The sequence below is a fragment of the Poecile atricapillus genome, chromosome Z (assembly GCF_030490865.1).
Source record: "Poecile atricapillus isolate bPoeAtr1 chromosome Z, bPoeAtr1.hap1, whole genome shotgun sequence".
In the NCBI taxonomy this organism is placed as follows: domain Eukaryota; kingdom Metazoa; phylum Chordata; class Aves; order Passeriformes; family Paridae; genus Poecile; species Poecile atricapillus.
This window is the reverse complement of record NC_081289.1, coordinates 26,084,471-26,104,133: the sequence shown is the minus strand read 5'-3', so window position 1 is coordinate 26,104,133 and position 19,663 is coordinate 26,084,471. Positions and strand designations below refer to the sequence as shown.

Genomic DNA, 19,663 nt, shown 5'->3' with positions numbered 1-19,663 from the left:
GCTGTGCAGAGGCTCAGCAGCAGCTCTCCTGTGCTATGCCATGCCTTGCCCTGCCATCACTATGAGCACCGCCTCCTCTTGTAGCCAGCAAAGGAACTTGATGCCAGGCAAACCTGCTTCCTCCTCTGTATTTCAGCCTGGTTTTCCAGAGGGACAAAAATCAAGAAGACACCTTTTTACTTGGAACAAACTTTTTTAAAATTTATTTTATAGATCACACCAGCCTGAGTGATCTGTAAATGCTGGTCACAAAAGAGAGATCACACCACCTCCTTTGCACAAATTGAAGTGAACCTTCTTTCAGTCTTGGTAGTCTCCTTCATTTGGAGCACAAGGAATGGAGAAAGAGAAAACCGCCTGGAGCTCCCTGCTCCCCTAAGAAGCAGAGGGCAGTGAAATCAGATGCAGTTTGATGCTGCTACCAGGGCCAGAAGACAAACAAGCCAGGCCCTCACGCCCTGCTTAGCCACACCTCACACCCCCTCACAATGCGGGTGCTATTAGTGTTGTAGCCGCCTATAGTTCCTCCCTCGCCAGGAGAGTGCTGGTATTTAGGCACATAGCTTGGAAAAGGACTGTCTGACCTCCCCCTTCCACCCACTGCAGTCTCTAAGGCAAAGGACCCTCATCTCCAAACCACGTTTCTCGCCTCTCCCGTGCCGCTTAATGCTCTTGGAGTGCTGGTGTTGGCAGCGGGAGATGCGCTCAGCCACTCAGCCAGCCTGGAAGCCTACCCCGAGTCACAAGGTGAGCTGGAATGAGCTCTACACAGGTGACACAGAGTGAGGAACAGGAACAACCCACTAAGGAGGGACAGAAACTTTGCAGTCTCTCTCTAATTAAAATAGAAGTCCTTCATTGGAGGAGGAAGCCCTCAGAGAAACTGAGCCTGACCGCGCCTGCCGGGGAGAGCCATGATTTGCTGAGGATGCCACCTCCTCCTCAAAATGCTACCACGCTCCCAGAGCTCACCACAAGCTGGTAGACAATAATTCCTGTCCCCACCGGAGCCAAGCGAGGAGGCAGGGTTTGAAGAAAAGAGATCAATATAAGCAGGGAATCAATCTCTTGAAAAACTCAATAATGGTTAAAAAAAACATTTCTACAGTAATTTGTAATCTGTCCTTGCAGGGCCTTCTTGGAGAAGTCAGAATTTCTCATTAAGAAAAACAAAACCTTAAAAAAAATTCAATGAAAGTCAGAAAAATTACCATGTACTTCCAATCTTCAAAGCACTTCTATAAATTTGGTACCAATTTGTCACACTCCCCTCTTTGGCCAAGAAGGGAGAAGACAAATCCTACCTCTGCCATGGTAAAGTTTGGCCTGTGAGTTCCAAAAAGGTTTTGGAAATCTTGGAGTAAACAAAATCAAGGGGAGGTCATGTTAGCCTGGTGTCTCTGTTCCAAAGGTATCCTGCCACCTGTGACTTCTGTCCATCGAGGTGAGAAGGCTTTCTCTGGCTCAAGGGACGGACTGAGTGCTCCTGCACTGTTCTTAATACTGTCAGTGGAGCTGCTGCAGCCTTAAGAGGCAGGTTAGATTTGCTCCAATGTGCACTGAACAAACACTAGGAAAAGCAGCACGATGGGAAAGGAAATGGGGTGGGTAAATGTCTGTCCATTTAACTCTGTTGCTAGTTAAAATTTTAAGTGCTATTATTTGAGGAGATAGAGCATAGGATCCCTGAACTTAACATCAACAACTGCTTTGTAGTTTGTTTCCCTCTTAGATCTCCAACTAAGGAACTTTCTTACCATCTCCTTCAAACTTCAGTCATTACAACATTAAATTAAATCCACTTAGAAATAGTTTAAGAGGGAGGGAATCCAAAACATATTTGGCACAAGGCCACAGTGGTGATGAAATGATGCTCCATGGAGCCATCATAAACAACCTCTTTTAACCTTTTCAAGTCTGAAATTTCAGGCATCTGATAACCCCTGGATCTGAGACAGCAAATAGGGGAAAGCAGCAAGTCCTGTGGATAGAAAGGGGTGAGGGAGGAGGGAGGCAACTAACTGGCTCTTTGCAGCTCTATCCAGACTCCCCTCTCATCTTCATGCACACAAAATATAATAAAAACTAATAAGAATAAAAACTAAGCCCATGATGTACAAAAATGTGTCGACACGGGGAGGAGGAAGGTGTCAGTTACTCAGTTCTCTGTCTTATCACCTTCATTAGCTTATAAATTATTCTCCTCGCCATCGCTTCCTGCAGGGAGGAGGGACGATTCTTCTGCAGCCAATCAGCTGGGATGGGTTTTGGTTTACGCTGCTCTGGATCTTTTGGATAAGAAATGAAGGGAAGGGGAGGAATTCCTCAGAGAGAGGAGGAATAAGAAATTCAGCAGCCACTGGCAGGAGTCACGCAGGCTCCCTGAGATTTCACTTTATGGCGCTGACCCCCACGTCGACGGCCTCCTCCTCCGACTTTTGACTGAAAAACAAGACTGACTTTAGTGAGAAGCAACCCCTCAGTTGAGATATCACACAGCAGGAATTCAGATGTATCACACACATTCAGACAGCAGCAGGGCAGTTGTGACTGATCAGCTTTCTACCACTGCAGGAAGGAAATAAGGCAGGAGGGAGACAGACGCACCATAAGGGAAGGAGGAGAGACAGATGCACCACAAAGTTTTGCCCTTCAAGCTGGGAAGACTTTGATTTCCCAAGTTTCTCACTCCCATGAGAGCCAGCAGGTGCCATGGGGTTCTGCATACAGGAAATCAAAGCCTCAGGCTCCCTTGACTTTGTGCAGAATTGAAGGAGAGCCCCCCACCCCCTAGCATGTCTCTCAGGCTCACCCGACCTCAGCAAAGCCACTGTTTCTCTGAGTGCAGCCAAATACCTTATTGCCCTCACGGATGTGGGGCTCTTCATCCAGTGCAGGCTGAGGGGACGCAGCAAGGAGAGAGAGGAAGACGTAAGCAAGAACAAAAGCAACTCAGAGTCTCAGGGGGAGGGATGAAACAAAGAGCAAGCTGGGACCATTATTTACAACCACAGTGACACTACAAAAAGACAAGGACGAGATGGAGGACTGGTGTGAAGCCCCAGGCATATGGAGAGGGAGAGAACCCCTGCCAGGGGGCCCCCTTTGATAAGCAGTCTGGCTCAAGAGGGTGAGATTTGACCATGGCAACTAATGTAGTTAGAATTAAGAAGGGGAACACCCTGTCACTTGACAGAATCGGTTCCTGAACACTTCACTTCCTGAGGAAGTGCCCTCAAGGAGAAGACTTTTCTTCTATCAGTACTAAAGCTGACCAGTAGGCTCCCAAAGCCTGCAGTGAGAATTGAGTTTCCATTCCTTTCAGGCCGGAAAGACGAAGTATCCTGCATGGACAAGCTGAACTGAGAAGTCCTAACCAACAAAACAACCTGGATAAATGTCTCTAAAGAGAAATGTAAAACCTTTCCTTCTTGGATATCCCCATCCTTATTTTTCATCAGGGCAGATGACCTATGCCTAATACTTAGGTTGTAACTTCTCTAGTGGAGGGATATTCTAGCTCTCATTCAGACATCAAGGACTCGTTCTGTGACTGGGTGTTAGATGTTTCACTAGTTCAGCTACTGGGTCTACAGAGACACTTCTTCACTGTGCACATGGTCAAAGGAGTGGAACAGGTTGCCAAGGGAAGTTGTGCAGTCTTCCTCCTTGGGGGGTTTTTAAGACATGACTGGATAAAACCCTGAGCAACCTGGTCTGACCTCACAGCTAATCCTATTTAAAGGAGGAGGTTAGACTAGACACTTCCTGAGGTCCAACCTGAATTGTCCCAGTACCCTGAGCTGCTGTCTGCTGGAAGGTCAGCCATGAAGTCATCCAGTCATCAGAGAACTATGATTCTTGCTGTGAGACTAACTTATACTTCTATTTGATTCTGTGGCAAGGTGAGTTTGAGGTATGAGGGGATAATTCTTGTGCTTTTGAGTGCCCTTCCTCAACAAGTGAAATCAGGACACAAACAGCTAGGACAGACATGGTATTTTCCTCACTTACCAATGGTTGCAGGGCAGTAGGTGTCAGTGGTGCTGCAGCTGTTGAGGGGGCCTCATCCCCAGCTGCTGGGCCTCCAGCTGCCGTCCCAGTGGTGGGAACACCATCCTCTCGTTTCGTAACAGCTCCCTTCTTCGTTGACTGCATCTTGATCTGCTGTGGCTTGGAGTTCATTGGTGAGTTATTGGTGGTCTGGAGTAGCTGCAAATTGCAAAGGAAGAGGCCAAACTCAGCATTAAAATAGTCAGGCTGATCTGGCGAGGTTCAATGCTGCTTTTTAACAAAAAGCCTCAGGAGAATTTGTAAAAATAACCATAAGGAGAAGAATGCAGCAGCAGCTATTCAAAGAAACCTAGACCGCTGATCTTCCACCCTTGGAAAGGGCCACTTGGCTGAGGTAACACTATAACCTCCACAACGTGACTCAAACGAACCAGCTACAAGATGTCAGAAAGAGACTGAGCCCTAAGAACCAGCAGCATGTGGCTCAGCCCTTTCCTTTGCATTCCCTCATTCACACCAGCTGAAGACCCACCACATGACAAAGCACATCGGTCATCCTCAATCCACGTCAGGGCTGATGCTTGTGGTTGAAGCACAGCCTCTTCCCTCAATTTTCCAGAGCTATCCGGATTCTCCCGCTGGCTTCTCAGTGTAAGAAGTAGCTAATGGGCAAAAGCAAGTGGGTCTCAGCAGCCTTTACCTTAGTGATGGTACCCACAGCTTTGGTGCGGCCTTCCCGGAAGACCAGCCGCTGGTCTATATGTAAGTATTCCGGGGTTTTGATGAAGCGGAAGTGCACCGTGGCTTTGTCCCCTGTCCGCAGGCAGTCCTTGTCCATGCTGAGAATCGTGGCCGTCTGACGGATGCTGCCACAATGCACTGTGAATGTAAAGCACAAAGGCTTTCAGCAGCCAGGCCCATTAGTGGAATGAGCTTCAGAAACATCTGAGGCACCTCCTCACCCTACAGCAAAGACCATCAGGGTCACGCAGCTGCCTTTGTTCCATCCCCAAAAAGAACACGCAGGTAAGCTAGAACAGCTGCCTTCAAATTGTGCCTGTCCTGAAGCACCCTCAACAGAATCCTACACACTAAGCAGCTGGGCTACAGGGCAGTACCCAAAATCAATCTTTCCATCAGCATTTGAAAGTGGAGAATCTTTCCACCATGGAGATATAGCACAGTCAGGCTCCAAGTACACTTGAGGGCACACATCTCCTTCTTAGCTTATAGTCTCCTCCACTCTCCTCTGTAAGCTCCCTTCCCTCTCTTCCACAAAGCTGGGAAAGGTAAAACTAGGAACTATGGTATATATATATATTCAGGTTGTCAGAGACATCAGGAGCAAAATTATCTTACGCTAGATCTGATACAAACTGCTACCAACGGGAAACAAAGACAAACCAACAATGACACACGTACCCATGGCCTGATATCGTGGGCTGATGGTGGTGGGGTGATGGAGCACCAGGATCTCTGCTTCAAACTCCCATGATGCTTGTGGATTCAGGCGGGGTGACACCATTACCATGCCTTTCCGGATGGAAGAACGCTTGATCTGAAAAGCAGAGGCACAAAAAACCTTAGCATGATTCTCCAGGGAAGAAAGCTGCTGCTCTGGCTGACTGCATCCAGCAGAATCCTAAGGGATTTTACAGATACTATCCCATGCCCAGCAAAAGGCAAAGCAAGAGCTGCATAGCTGTATGTTATGTATAGGGTATTATGTAAAGGTTGCAAAAATCAAATTCAGCTGAAGTTTATAAGGAAGCTTTAAAGTAGTGGAAATGCTGGACACTTGACACATTTACCTCACTGATCCTTTAAAAGCAAAACATACATCCTGGTTGCACATTATCCAAGAAAATGATCTCTCCAAAATCATGATGTCTGTTAATATAACATGATAAGCCTGAACACATGAAGTATGGTCTATCTTAAACTATATCCCCTTAAAATCAGTGCAGCTTCTATAGACAGAAACCTTTTGCAAGAGGAGTCATATCAAATGTTGCTGATTTTTAAATCCCAAACCATGCAGCTGGTCCTACAAGCCAAGAGGAGTAGTGTAAATATGCTGGCCAGGCTACTAATGCAGTTCCAGCACAAAAGGAGAGTTTGCTTGCAATGCCTCCACTTTCTTAAATATCTCAAACATCATTATCTAGTGGCATTGCTATCCCCTGGCAGCTCCTAGGGGGGAAAAACAGGATGTGGAACCACAGAGATTCTATGGGATTCCATTCCACTGCAAAATGAGGCAGCTGATGTTTGTAGAAACAGCCTTACTGCAGCTGAACTCTGAGAACACTCAAAAATAAAGAGGACAGTTCCTGTTCTGGGGGTCTAGAGGAGATAATCTTACCTTCTTTAAGGCAAAGGAGGCAGTCTGGCCTCCCCGCACCTCCTTGACAGGCATCCTCTTGCGGTGGATGGACTTGACAGCAATAGGGAGGAAGTTGCCAAGGGGATCTGGCCCCAGCAGCAGGGTGTCATTTAGCTTGATTAGGCCTCTCAGTGTCGTCCCAGACACAACTGTTCCTACACCCTATGCCAAAAAAGAAAGAACAGTAATCGTGGTTACTCTACGAGGCCAGCAGAAGAGCTCTAGAATATTCTTCCAAATACCAGGCCCCTTACCGGGACAGAGTAAGTATCGTCTATCTGGAATTCTGCTGGTTCTTCTTCCCTGTAACTGGTCCGTGGAGACAAGAGATTAAGAAACATCTTCAGCAAATCTAGATTCTCCCCAGTAACGTTTGAAATCTGGAAAATTGGGCACATCCTGTAAAGGAAAATTGATGAAAATGGAGTTAGTTCACCTTCCTACCTGGCTTTCCACATGTAGGGAGACATCCAAAATCTTGGGACTAATTCAATACACAGTGCTAGGAAGGGAGAGGCTGGCAAGCAGTCAGATGCACAACACCCCATTTGAAAACCTGCAACATTGCCTCTGCCTTCCAATGACATTTGGGAAAAGGTGTAAGGTTCTGAAGGAAGGGCAGCCGAATGCCCTGCCGTCTTCTGCAGACTGCCCAGAAGCAGCCACTCACTTCTGCCTTAGAGGGGGGAACACAAGCAGGTCAACCTCAAAATCAACACACTTATGGAATCAACACACCACATGGCAGATGCATCCTTCACACATCTAGACAATGGGACTCTCTGAATCTCCTCACCCAGTCTCCACACAGGATTGAAAGAGAAATGGTTCTCCTCTACTCCCGTTACCTCTCTGAGCTGAAGTTGGAGGCTGTTACAATGACATCATCCTTGCTCTGAACCAGCACGGGAATCTTCCTGCACCCTGGGGACTTCAGCAGTCGCTGTAACAGCTTCAGGGTTTCTTAAAGGGTGAAATGAATATTGTTAGGGCAGCATCTCCCGTCTTTACAAACCACTTTTGTGGGGTCTCTCCCCGAAGGGAGACGGGTGCTCTGGCCACAGATATGACAGGAGAAGATGGCTAAAGGTGAGACTGAGTTTGCTGCAGCCCAGGTAGGACTTAGGGTCCATTCCATTTCATGCCAGGTAGCCTGCTGCCAAGCGACGCCGTACATGAACAGACAGACAAGTTTGCAATGCTGTGAAGTAGACATTTCATAGCTGTCTGTTAGTAGCTTTAAGCAGTTACAAAGTATTTCCTCTTTCTAGAAAGGATTTTTCATAATGAATTGACTGAAAATCAGGGCTCAGTGACAGAAATGTTTGAGAATATGAGAACTGGAAATCAATTTTGACCAAGCAAACCTCAATACATTTTCCCTGGCAGTTAAGTTGCCATTGGAAGCTGGAGATGCATGAAAGAGGTAAAGATTATCATCATAGACTAGGACACTGTGGGTGGACCAGATTCAGAAATCAGTGTTTTGGGACAAATCTCATAGCTCCCAGTTTTCAGCTTTTGCCTCTTTTTAGTTTATTTTCTAAGCCTCATATCCAGCAGCCAGCAGGGACATTACCTGATGCACTAGCATCAACCTCCTACTAAGTGCCTGACAATAAACAAAGAAAAAACAGAAAAGGGTACTAAGGGCTTAAAAGAGGAAATCATTTATGTTCTACAATTGTCATCCAATTAGATGTGTTTTTGTAAACAAATGATTGCCTATGGGAAAGTAATGTTTTGGATACAGAAACACAAATATCTAATCTGAAGAGCCATCTGCTCTTCACAGATATACTTGAGTCAAATCTTGAGTCTATTTACTTTAAACAGAGCATGTCACAGAAGTAGCTTCTCCCAAGAGCAGCTCTTCTCTCCTCATGCTGAGCCAAAGGTTCTCTCCTTCCTTCCCAGTTATTATCTTATGGACAGGCCTTACATTTAATTGCCAAATATCTAGTATAGAGACATACAGATTATCTTCTGATCACATGCATCTATTTGCCTGAAACATATTTAGGATTTTTATAATAATGAACTGAACTACAGACAGTACCAGGAGCACTCGCTTCCCTGATTCTTAGGACTGATTGTCAAAAAAACCCAGTGCTCCAATTAACCACAGCATGTTTCTGAAGGTGTGAAAAATGCTTAAAGAGAATTTTAAAAGTGAGAATAGGTCACAGCCTGAAAACATGTCATGCATGGGTTAATGGGACACTGCTGGGGTTAGAGGTGGTGCTTTAACTCTGCTGAGAAAAAAATCACTAGCCCATGCTACCTATTGCAATCTCTGCTTGTGTCTAGTCCTGCCTCCCATCCTGCTACCACAGCCTACATATGTAGCTGCTTTAAACCATGATTTATTAAGTGTTGGTTGGTTGTTCAGACAAGAGGAAGGAGCTGCTGTAGTTATGCCAGCATACCTGAGAAGTGCCCAGGTGAGCAGCAGGTAACAAGCAGCTGCCCCTTCACTAATAGCAGCAGGAGATCAAGTCCAATCACAGCTTATGATCACAATCAAACCGAGGGCAGGGAGGAAAGCAGCTTTCAAGAGAACTTCCAGACTCTTCCTCCAGGTTTAAATACCCAGAGAGAAAGCAAAGCCCAGACTCCAATTGTATGTTGCTCCTCTTAGAGCTCAATAAGTAAAACCTTGTAGCAAACACATTTGGGCTGCTCAGCTGAGTTCCCAGCACGGGTAAGTTTGACATGGTGAATATAAGTCAACCACCTGCAAAATGAGCAAGGGAAAAGGACAGATTTCTGAAAGGTGTTTAGGATGCAGACAGAACCAGATTAAGCAGCTTTCTTCCAGCTGTAATTCCTGAACCCGAGCAGAGGACAGCAACACATACAGAGGTAAGAAACAGCCTGGGAGTGAGCCTGTAAGACTCACCTTGCAGGATGTTGGCAGGGCACATGTCAATCTTGGTCACCACAACAAAGACAGGAACGTTAAGTGCAAGCGCCAGGCCTAAGTGCTCCTTGGTCATTCCAACAATCCCAGCATTACTCCCAACCTACACCAGAGATATAAAACACAGGGATGTCAGTGTTCCTTCTTCAGTAAGATGGATTACAGAGAAGGCCTTGTGTCAGACATGCAGTAGTGATTAGGTAGCAGATGTGCCACTGGGGCTGTATGACCAGACCCAGCTCATCTCAGATGTTGCTGGACACTGGGGCAGAGTACTGACTCATTTCTCCCCAGTTTTAACAAGGTTTTCCAAAATTCAGAAATCTTTCCATTTTCAAGAATCACAAACCTTGGGCCTGTCTGGGACTGACAGTCCTGGGGCACCTGCCTGACAATACAGGACAGATGGCCACAAGAGGCTTCTGCTCTCCTGCACTCTGAGACACTGCCTTGCTCCAAAACCCTACAGGCATTTTGCAACAATAAAGAAGTTGAGGTTGTTAAAGCTGTGAACAGCCCCACTCCAGCTGGTATGGTCCATCTTTCTTGCTACCTACCATAAGCATGCAGAAGTCAGGCAAGTGGCCGGTCATGCCAAAGACGGTGGTTTTCAGGTATTTTTCATGACCAGCCAGGTCAATGAAAGTAATGACCTTGGTGGATTTCTCACAGATCTTTGTCCATTCCAAGCTGCCACCGTGGCTGTCAGGTTTGTTCACCACGTTGCCCTCGCTGTCAAAGCCCAGAATGTCATTGCCCACACTGCTGGTGCGGCCTGACTCAATCTCGTGCTTGTGGCGGAAGAGCTTTTGCCGAGCAAAGCCCCGGCCATTGTCTAACTCGCCGTGAGTCAAGACACCCAGCAAGGTGCTCTTCCCTGCGTCCACATTGCCAACCACTGCTACCCTGCAGGGGAAAGGAAAAAGGAGCATGGTAAAATATGGTACCTGAAGAAATGAACAAGTGATCAAAAAGACCCGAAGATCACTGCTCCTGCAAATAACTGGCTTTTGCTCCCTATCCTTCAAATAGGGATTTAAAAATGTTAAAGTTCCACAAGTAGAGCAGAGATTCTTCTACAGTTAGTTTTATCATCTAACAGTGGAGATCCCAGACTCTGGAGACTGGGATGTGGAAACATGCCACTGGTGTCCAGAACATAGTCAAATGAACGTGACATTGCTTGATGCCACACAGAGCATCTCTATTCCAACTCCTTGTCTCTGCAATCCAACATAAACACTGTGGCAATTCAAAAGGAAGACTAAATCCCAACTTGGTCTAGAACACCTCTCACATTTCTCATGTTGCAACAGGACCAAGCGCTAAGTAGAGCACAAAAATTAAAATCATTGTTCTCACAAAAAGGATGAGCTGAAAAAGAAGTGAAATATTTTAGGAGAAAGCCATATCCTCCACTAAGCTCCTTCTTTGACTCTAATCAATGTGGCTATTATGGCTGTTGGCAAATGTTAGAAATCCTCTCCATCCAGGCCTGGGCAGACTCTCAAGTTATGTTATATAAGCGAGTATATGTCCATTAAAAGGTGACTTGGATCATCACAGTCTTGGAACAGAACTGGATCCTTTGTCAAAAGTAGTGTATTCTAGCAGTGTGCATACATACATGTGCACACGGGACTCCCCTCTGGCAACCCAACACACAAAAGATGCCCCCAGCTGTGAGGCTGTCACCCAGAGAGCAACAGCCCTCTGCTAAACACAGACAAATTTCCACCAACAGTTTGCTCACAGAAGACACAGCAACAACAAAAAGGCAATTTCATCAGCAAGGAGTGGTCAAGCTCGACACCCTTTGTTGGGTAGCTCCAACACCCAGACTCCAAGCGGCGTTGCTGGCTCAGCAGCACACACTGCTCACACGGTAAAAATGCAGCTGAGCTGCTGACTAACCCTGTCTCCACCCGGCTCCTCACCTGACCTCCAGGAAGTCGTTGTCACCCACACGTTTCCGAACGAGGTAGTCGCGCACCTTGCCCCCGGCCTCCTGGTGCTCCCTCAGGAGGATCACGTCTGCCTCGATCTGCTCTGCCATGCTCTTCAACGTGGCATAGGACGCCTCCATGTCTGCCTCGCTTAGCCCGTACTCAGTCCCATCTGGTGGTGTTGAGGAGACAAAGGGCAGTCAGTGAGCACCACCTTGCAACAGGCAGCAGCGATCTCATCCTGCCTGGGACCCTCATACCCATCGGGATTAATGTGAGCTGGAGATGTCAGCCACGTACACAGAATAAACACCCTTGGCACAAAATAAAAACGGATGGTCTTCACTTTAACTCTTAAAAGACACTAGAAAAGCACCAGCTTTCAACTAGAGGAGTTTTCTTCATGATTTTTACAAGCAAGTATGTAGGGATTGGCAAGAAAGACACATTTCTGTCTAATTCCCTTACTTCAGGTGCTGAAGGTACTTTGTGTCCTTCAGTCAGATAAAGTATCTCCTCTCACATTGAAAGAAAAGGTAAAAGCATTAACAAAAGGAAAGCATGAGTGAAGCATCACCACAATTAGCCAGTAAATGTGGGACCACTGTAAACAATCAGCTTATTTTATAAAACCACACCCCATATAAACATTTTCTGCAAGTCTGACCTGCACAGCAACTTCTTTAGACCCCATGTCCTCCAGTTAAAACAATGTTTTTGGCATGTTTCACTGCCTTCATCTTAGCACTTGAAAGAAATACTGACAGCACACAAGACCAGAAAAAAGCAAGGAGGCACTGGTTCCTCTGAGCAGCTAACCCAGCAAAAATCTGATGGTCAGAGCATGCCAGTGACAACTATCTAGATAAGGTCAAGGCCACCACTGTGTTTTTCCCAATCCAGGTGCTGTGAAGATGCATAGATTTGACCCCAGAATCTCCTCTCTGGGTAAAAAATTCCCACAAATCAACATACAAAGGTGGAGAGCCACACTGCACCCAGATGACCAAAGTTATTGCTGTGTGTACATGTTCATATGCATGGCTGACTCATTGGCTGGTAAGCAGGAACTGCAGTTTGCATGAACTTATCAGCATTTTAATTACTGCCCAGCTCTAAAACTAGCAGAGTTACTGGGTGATTTCCAACCTTGCTCATAAGCTGGCTGAGACTGAGGAAAATCAAAACGAGTCTTGGATTATAGGAGGGGAAAAAGAAGTAGGGGACAGGAGAGGGCAAGACCCAAGGGAGAAAGGGAAAGGTCACTACTGGTCAATTAATAATCTTCCTGTGGCAGTCTTCAATTGCTTCTCAGTCAGCTGAGTTGGGTATCTGGGATTATCAAAATCAAAAATGCTCAAAGGGAATGAGAAGGAGCGACAGTGGCAGGGATACCAAGATCCTTTCTCTGTTGAAAATATCCCCATCTTCCTTGACTATACTGCAACCCAAAATGAAGTCAGAAGTTTAACCTCATATTTTAAGAAACAAATGCCTACTTCTAAGTAAATCATTGCAACAACCACCACTTAACACTCTCACAAGGCATCTGAGAAGAGAAAGCAGGTAGTAGCCTGACTAGCTAGATCTCCACTGCAGATGTGCTTATCCCAAACACCAAGGGAAGAGCGTAATCCCCCGTGATATTGGCTGCATGGACACTGGCCATCTAATTCTGGCTTCTCCTCTATGTTGGCTGCTTCACAAAACTCCAAGAAAACCCAAAAAGCACGCAGTTCTGAGGTTACACAGCTCCCTCCCTCCATTATTTTAGCCAACCCTGGCAGGGTTTCATATTCTTCCTCAAACACAGCAAATGTCTGATCATGACAACTTTATATTCAGTAGATATCCGGTACCTGAAACATGCTTTTTGCCTTATGATAACCATTGACAACTATTTCATATTCAGAAATTTCAATTCCAAAGCAAGGGCATGCTCCATATTATTTCACCAGCATCAGACGCAAATATTCAAATTGTCAAAAAGAACAAAAATGTAATCCATGCTAACTGCTAAAATCTGCAAAGGCAAATGACTGCAGTCACATGCAAGACAACTTGACAATAAAGGTCTTATGCTGAGCAAAGGAAAACCTTTCCCTCCATAGTAGACACATACTAACAAAAAAAGTCAGCAGCACATATTTTGGCTATATGAAGTATCTGTAATACATTCTTGTGGGGTAAAAATATGTCATTTCCAACGGAACAGTGAAAAAAATCAGACAGAACAAGACCTTCACAGACATTAAGGACATCTATACTAAAGCTGTTACTATAATTGTAGATTCTTTGTTTTTTCATGGTGTGCTCAGACAAGATATGCCTTATTTCCAAACAAGAACTTCCATGATTTTATAAAAAAATTATTTAGCTCCACTACATGAGACAGTTGTTGGCAGGAATAAGATAAAAGAATCTGCCCCACATATTCTGCTATATTTTATGGACATTTTCAAGTTATTATGAAAAGTAAGTATTACCTTCAGCAGCAGCCTAGTTAAATAAACCAGGTTTTTCTTACAATTTTAATATTTTTTTGTTGTTTTGCTGGGGAAGCTATACTCACCTGATCCTTGTCCGATGACATAGATGGTCTCCCCACATCCCTCATCAATCCTCTCTGACATCTGCTGGAGCAAACTGTCATATTGCTCTGAAGTTGGACTCACCATCACCAGCTGGAAAAAAAGATTGAACAGCCATTTGCAGATGTCAGGCAAACAATTTCAAAACCAGCTTCAGTTACAAGCACAATCAATCTGTGTGCTTTATTGAAAGAGAACGACTGTATTTCCAGGACCGCTTTGTGGTGGTTTTGTTTTGTTTTTTAAACCAGTTTTGCTGACAGCTATTTCCTTGTGACACCACACAAGGTTGTTTGTCTGAGCTCAGAGTTCATTTATGCAGGAAAATACACTTCAAAGCAAGTAAGAACACCAAGCATCTCATTTTGATGTAACCAATGTTTAAAAGCCACATTTAAGTGAACACTCCAGTATGTTTTCATTCAAGGAAAACAGAAAGGGGAGCAGATATTTTCTCCACAAAAATTTCTTAGCTGGGTACTCCACACTCTCTGCTGCGGAGTGCTGCTGCTCCCCTAACACATGACTGCACAGCCAGAGAAAGCCAACCAGACCTCACTGCAGAGAACACCTGGGCACCAAAATCCAGAGCATCTCCTAAGGCCTTCCCATATTTGATGCTCCCTTCTGTTTTCTGAGAGGACAGAAGGAAAGGAGAGAACATGAATAAGCATTATTTCCAAATTTTAGGTACTTCACACTACAGTGCTGAGGGGCAGACATGCAAAGCAATTTGTATGAGCACATCTAGAGGTCTCAGCAGTGGAGAGCTGCAGTTTTGTAGGCCAGCAGCTGTGCTACCAACAAACTTTGACTGTAGCTATTGCAATCAAACTTCCTTTGCCCTTCCCTGCAGGAACATCATGAGAAGGAAAAATAAAATAGAAACAAAGCAAAAAATGAGGATAAGAGAGTGATTCAGGAATGATTTTTGCTAGACCGGTATAGCAGTGTTTCTAGCAGAAACCTGCACTGATCACACAGTACAGCTGAGGACACTTGCAGAGCAGCCACAATGGTGGCATGGCAGTGACAGACCAAGGAGACATCCATCAGTCACTCCACCTGCTCTCTGGCTGCCTCCATGGTTACAAATCTGTTGGTGGCTGAGCATCCCAGTACAGTAGCCTCATAGCTGTAGCTATTGAGATACACATTTCTGTGAAAAAGGCACTTTTAGTAACAGTTATTAAAGGCTGACACCCACCAGGAGCCCTATGGGAAGGCACACCCATGCCAACACTCAGTAACATCCACAGCTGTCCCTGCATACACATCCCAAAATCACATCCAGAAAGAAGCACTTCACTATGCACTGAGACTGAAAGCTATGCTAAATTAGATGTTTGCCTAAAACATATGGTTTAGTTCAGTTGATGATAACATCCTGAAGTCTGCCCAACATTCTCTAACACAGCCCAACTTGCTTAGCACAGTTAAGACAATGTGTTTTCTAGGAGAACCTACCTTTACCACTACTATTACTACCTCTATTACACACTTGATGAAGGCCTTTTTTGGAAATCTAGAATGTAAAGGAACCCAACCCCCCACAAATAACATTTAAGCAGCTTTCAAAACCATAGTGATGCATACTGGGACACTGAAGTATAGACAGCAGGGACTGGTTAGAAAGTTTAAGGCTGCCAAAGCAACTTTTTCCACAGATGTTAAGGGTCCCAGAGAGCAGGGATGTGTCTGCAAGGGCCAGACAGCTACAAGAGATACAATCACCTTCACGTGCCCCTTTTGGACACATGCCCCCCCTAAGCCTTTCAACTACTTGGCATGGTCTGCAAAGAGAACCAAAGCACTCTGCTCTGCAAGGTCACAGTCTTTCTATTTCATGCTATAAAAGAATGACTTTTGCTTTTATTAGTTTTTCTTTCAGTTCTGTTTTCCTTTCAGTTTCATTTTCTTCTTGAGGGAAACCACTGGATGTAAACGCATTCAGAGCAAAATCAGCAACTGTTGAGAGGCTCAATCCAAGCAGGAATGGAAGGCTGTGTTTTGATGTGTAGGGCTCATTTTGCCCTACAAGTACTTTCAGGAATTCCTGGATGCACAGCAGACAAGCCCACTCTTCAGGCCAGTGGACCAGCACAAGCCAGACACTGAGAAAGATCTATTAAACAGGCTGTAGCACACAGAAAGATCAATAAAATAGCAGGAGCCACCAGCGCTGGGCACACTAACTTCAGTTTCTTCAAGCCTCATCACCAGCTTTGTTTTTCTGAGTCCAAGTGCTTCAGCAGTGTGAGCAGGCAGGGTGTTGGAACAACTACCAAGGCACTCAGCAGCTCATAGTACCCTTTCCTCACGTTGCCAGGCAGGAGGGCTGGCACTCAGACAGCACAGGCTCACTCACATCAGCTCACAACACTGCTCCCCCACACTGCTGCTTTCACTGCCATGCAAAGGTGCTCCTGAAGGGTGTTCCTGTGGCAGACTGCCTCCAAAGTTTACTCCAGAGCTGATGAAGCTTACAGCTCATATGACACAGCAGGACATCAAGAGAAGTATGTGTAGATAAAATAGCAGCTTTCATGGATCACACCTTCCAATGCCACTCAGCATTTCTGACAATTATTTCTGCAGTCGCAGCCCCAGACAGTTGTGCAGTTTCCTTGGTCATTGCAAGACTTATGTGCTGTTTTTAAGATCTCTTTAGCTTCCTGGATGGAGAGAGCCTGTTCTCTGCCATCTCCTTGGTCAAAAAAAGCCCTCCATGGGCTCCTCTGGCTTTTTTTTGCTTTTCACCTCTGAGCAACCGCTCCATGCCTGCACTACGAATGCATGCTTTTAAGAGGTTTTCACAAAGTCAAAGGCTGTTCACTTTTGTTCTTTCCACTTTGTTGGGCACTGAGCAGTTATCAGTAGGAGCCATGCAGGTCTAGCAACCTCGGGTTTCCTATGGGGCAAAAAAGTAACAACCTGTTATTGTTTTATTCTTAAGACAGCAGAAAGAAACACATTTCACAAGTTCGAAATGCCACCTCTCAAGTCCCTTCCCAGTCTCTGGGGAGAGGTGGCTTTGCCTGCCTCCATGAGGCACACAAACTATAAGTATTAGGGGTAAACCAAATACTGTATGGTACATAGTACTGCTCTTTATTGGAAAACCAGAGCCTGACATTTTGCATGGCTGGAAAGCCACCATCAGCCATCAAGAAGCTGGGGGAAAGGTACCTTGTGTAATGTCATATTTTGTTTTCTGTGCCCTGTAGACATATATTGTTCAGGTGCTATTATGTTCTGTTCTCAATGTAGATCTAATATTTTAAGTATCAGTTTCACTACTAGCTTTGTGTGCTATGGTTTTTGACCTGAAAGTTGATTACCGCTGCAGTGTGCTGAAGTGCACTGAAGGGAAAACAAACAACCATTAAGATCAACATGATAATGAATTTGTGCTGATGAACAGAACTGTTTCCCTGACCAGCTGACAAGGTGCACTTGCTAACAGAATCCCAAGGTGTTCCTCCCTAAAATAAGTTCACCTTATGAACAGGGAAAGGACTGGGAGGAAAGTATTAATACAGCCAAGGGGAGGGTTAGAAGGACCAGGACAGAACTAGCAACTATCAAACAAACTGATTGTAATGGGAGTACCCATTTTAAGTAGGGATTGGAGTGGAACAATTCAACTGATAGGACAAAAAATATGGGGGAGGGAGGTCAGGGAGGCACAGGTTAGCTATTGCATTCTCACCATATGGGATTGCTGTTTTGAGCACACAGTGGGAGCTTAACTTTGAAAGATGGAGCAGAGCTCACAGTTTTAGCTCTTATCCAAGATGGGGATGAATGAAAAGTCCAGGGAAAAGACAGCAGGTGCACAACGCTCTATGGAAATGTAAATTGTAATAAAGGTGAAAGATTGCTTACCTACCACCTCCACAGCACCCACAGATTTCTAGGAATGGAAGACAGACTGACACCACAAATGTGAGTTTGTGGGAGAAAAGCACTCTTCTCTCTTTGCCGGAGTTTTGGTCAGGTTCCTGGCTGTCAAGAATCAGTGATGCAACCTTTGGCATCCTCCTTGGCCCTCTTCCACAGCAGTCACGTCCAAGACAAAGCACAGATCAATATTGGCATCCTGTATAAAAATCTTGTCCAGCTCATTAAGGCACAATCAATAGATACTACAGGTTTGATTTCCGTTCTTTACTATCTTACAAAACATCTTCATAGCATTTGCTTTAATACAGTACCACATTGTAAAATAACCATTAACAAAAAAAAAAGTTTCCGTATCCACAGAGAATTCCTCTCCCCTTTTCCCTGTGCATAGAGGGCAAGAAAGTCCAGGACTCTGGCACAACTTAAGTTGGAAGCATGAAGAGGAGGGATGACAGAAGGTGTAGGAGTAAACACCAGCTATGCTGACTTCTGGATCACATAATTACAAGTGAAGCAAATTAAGTTTTCAGGAGACTTCAGAGTAGGAGATAGCACCACAGTACACCAAACCCATGGCAGCAAAAGGCATGCAGTTGAAAGATCAGCCAATTAGGGAAAAAAATAGAAGACAGTGACAGAAGGCAGTTAATGTAGTCTGTGGCAGGCTCTGGCACACACATATTACTACAATGTACCTTCCTACAAGATAGAAACGAGAACTGGTTCTGACAGAAACAAGACCATCACGCAGTTTTGTCACTAGGATCCTAGAAAGGAGCTGCACAAGGTGAACAAGCCCTTTCTGCGTTGACTTAACCCTGTTTGCTAGAGCAAGGCACCCTTGTCACTGGGCTCCTATGCTCAAAAGTTACAAGCTCCGACCTCCTTTTAAGATTGTGAAGAAAGTCCCAGGAACTAGTACAACTGGCAGCAGAGATAACTACAAGACCCAGCGCGGAGGGCGAACGTCAGCGGGACGTTGCAGCAGCTGACAGCTCCAAACCCTGCGCTTCCTGAGGATGCTACAGCGGCTGCGGGCTGCCATTCCCCCCGGGCAGCCGAGGCGGGGGAGGCGCAGGGCGGAGCACCTGCCAAGCACCCTCCCGTCCCGGCCGGGGTACGGGACAACTTTACTGCGCCTCTCCCGGCCGCCTCCACACGGCACCGCTGGCTCTGCCGCCCGCCCAGGCGATGCTGGGGCCGGGGGAGCGCTCAGGGGAGCCTCCCGTCCCGGCGGAGACAGGCGGGCCCCAGCCTCTCGCTCTCCTGAGGTGCGGGGAGCGGTCAGGTTCGGGGGGCAGCCCCCCGCGCACGGCCGACCGGCAGGGACGAGAGCAGCGGGGGCCCGGCGGGGTGATGGCGCTCGCCGCCGCCCGCCCCCCCGCCGGGCCTACCTTACTGGTGAGGTCGATCTCAGGCTCGCCGTTGAGCGCCTCGCCGTCCTCACCGTCGAAGGCTGCGCGGAGGGGACAGGCAGCCGCCGCCACGCGAGGCCGTCCGCCCGGGGAGCCGGGCTCCGGGGCGAACATACAGGCCGGCACCGGGGACCCCCCAGGAACCGGGGATCTGCTCCGCTCCGCCGCCGCCATCTTCCCTTCCCTGCCCGGCTCTCCGCCCCGGCACCGCCCCCAGGCCCGCCAAGGCGGCGCCCGCCAATCACTGATGGCGCAGCGGCTAAATTTGCATGTTGTCATGGGGACAGAGGGTGGAGTCGTGGTTATTCATGAGGAGAGGCCACGCCCCCCAGAAGCGCGCGAAGCCAATGGGAGAAGCACTGCCAGCTCGGCTTGTTTTCTACACATACACACACAACAGAGCCCGCTCGACGTGTCCGGGGCCGGCTGACCAATAGGAGAGCTGAGCTTCGTGACAAACAACCTTGACAGCCAATCGAATA

The 19,663-nt window shown here is 46.4% G+C and overlaps 1 protein-coding gene across 2 annotated transcripts; it reads right to left on the bottom strand.

Moving 5' to 3' along the window:
• Nucleotides 1–173: 173 nt before the first annotated feature.
• On the bottom strand, nt 174–19,381 carry LOC131592719 (GTP-binding protein 1). 2 transcript variants are annotated; one of them, XM_058864434.1, is made up of 13 exons: nt 19,161–19,381; nt 13,842–13,953; nt 11,261–11,441; nt 9,881–10,229; nt 9,303–9,426; nt 7,249–7,363; nt 6,655–6,799; nt 6,380–6,562; nt 5,437–5,572; nt 4,715–4,893; nt 4,015–4,212; nt 2,857–2,898; nt 174–2,442 (listed from the first exon to the last, which is right to left on the bottom strand). In XM_058864434.1, the coding sequence occupies exons 1-13, from the start codon at nt 19,353–19,355 to the stop codon at nt 2,350–2,352; spliced, it is 2,052 nt and encodes a 683-aa protein (XP_058720417.1). In that variant the 5' UTR covers nt 19,356–19,381; the 3' UTR covers nt 174–2,349. The 2 variants fall into 2 exon arrangements, with proteins under 2 accessions (XP_058720417.1, XP_058720418.1); XM_058864435.1 differs by lacking the exon at nt 2,857–2,898.
• Nucleotides 19,382–19,663: the final 282 nt, after the last annotated feature.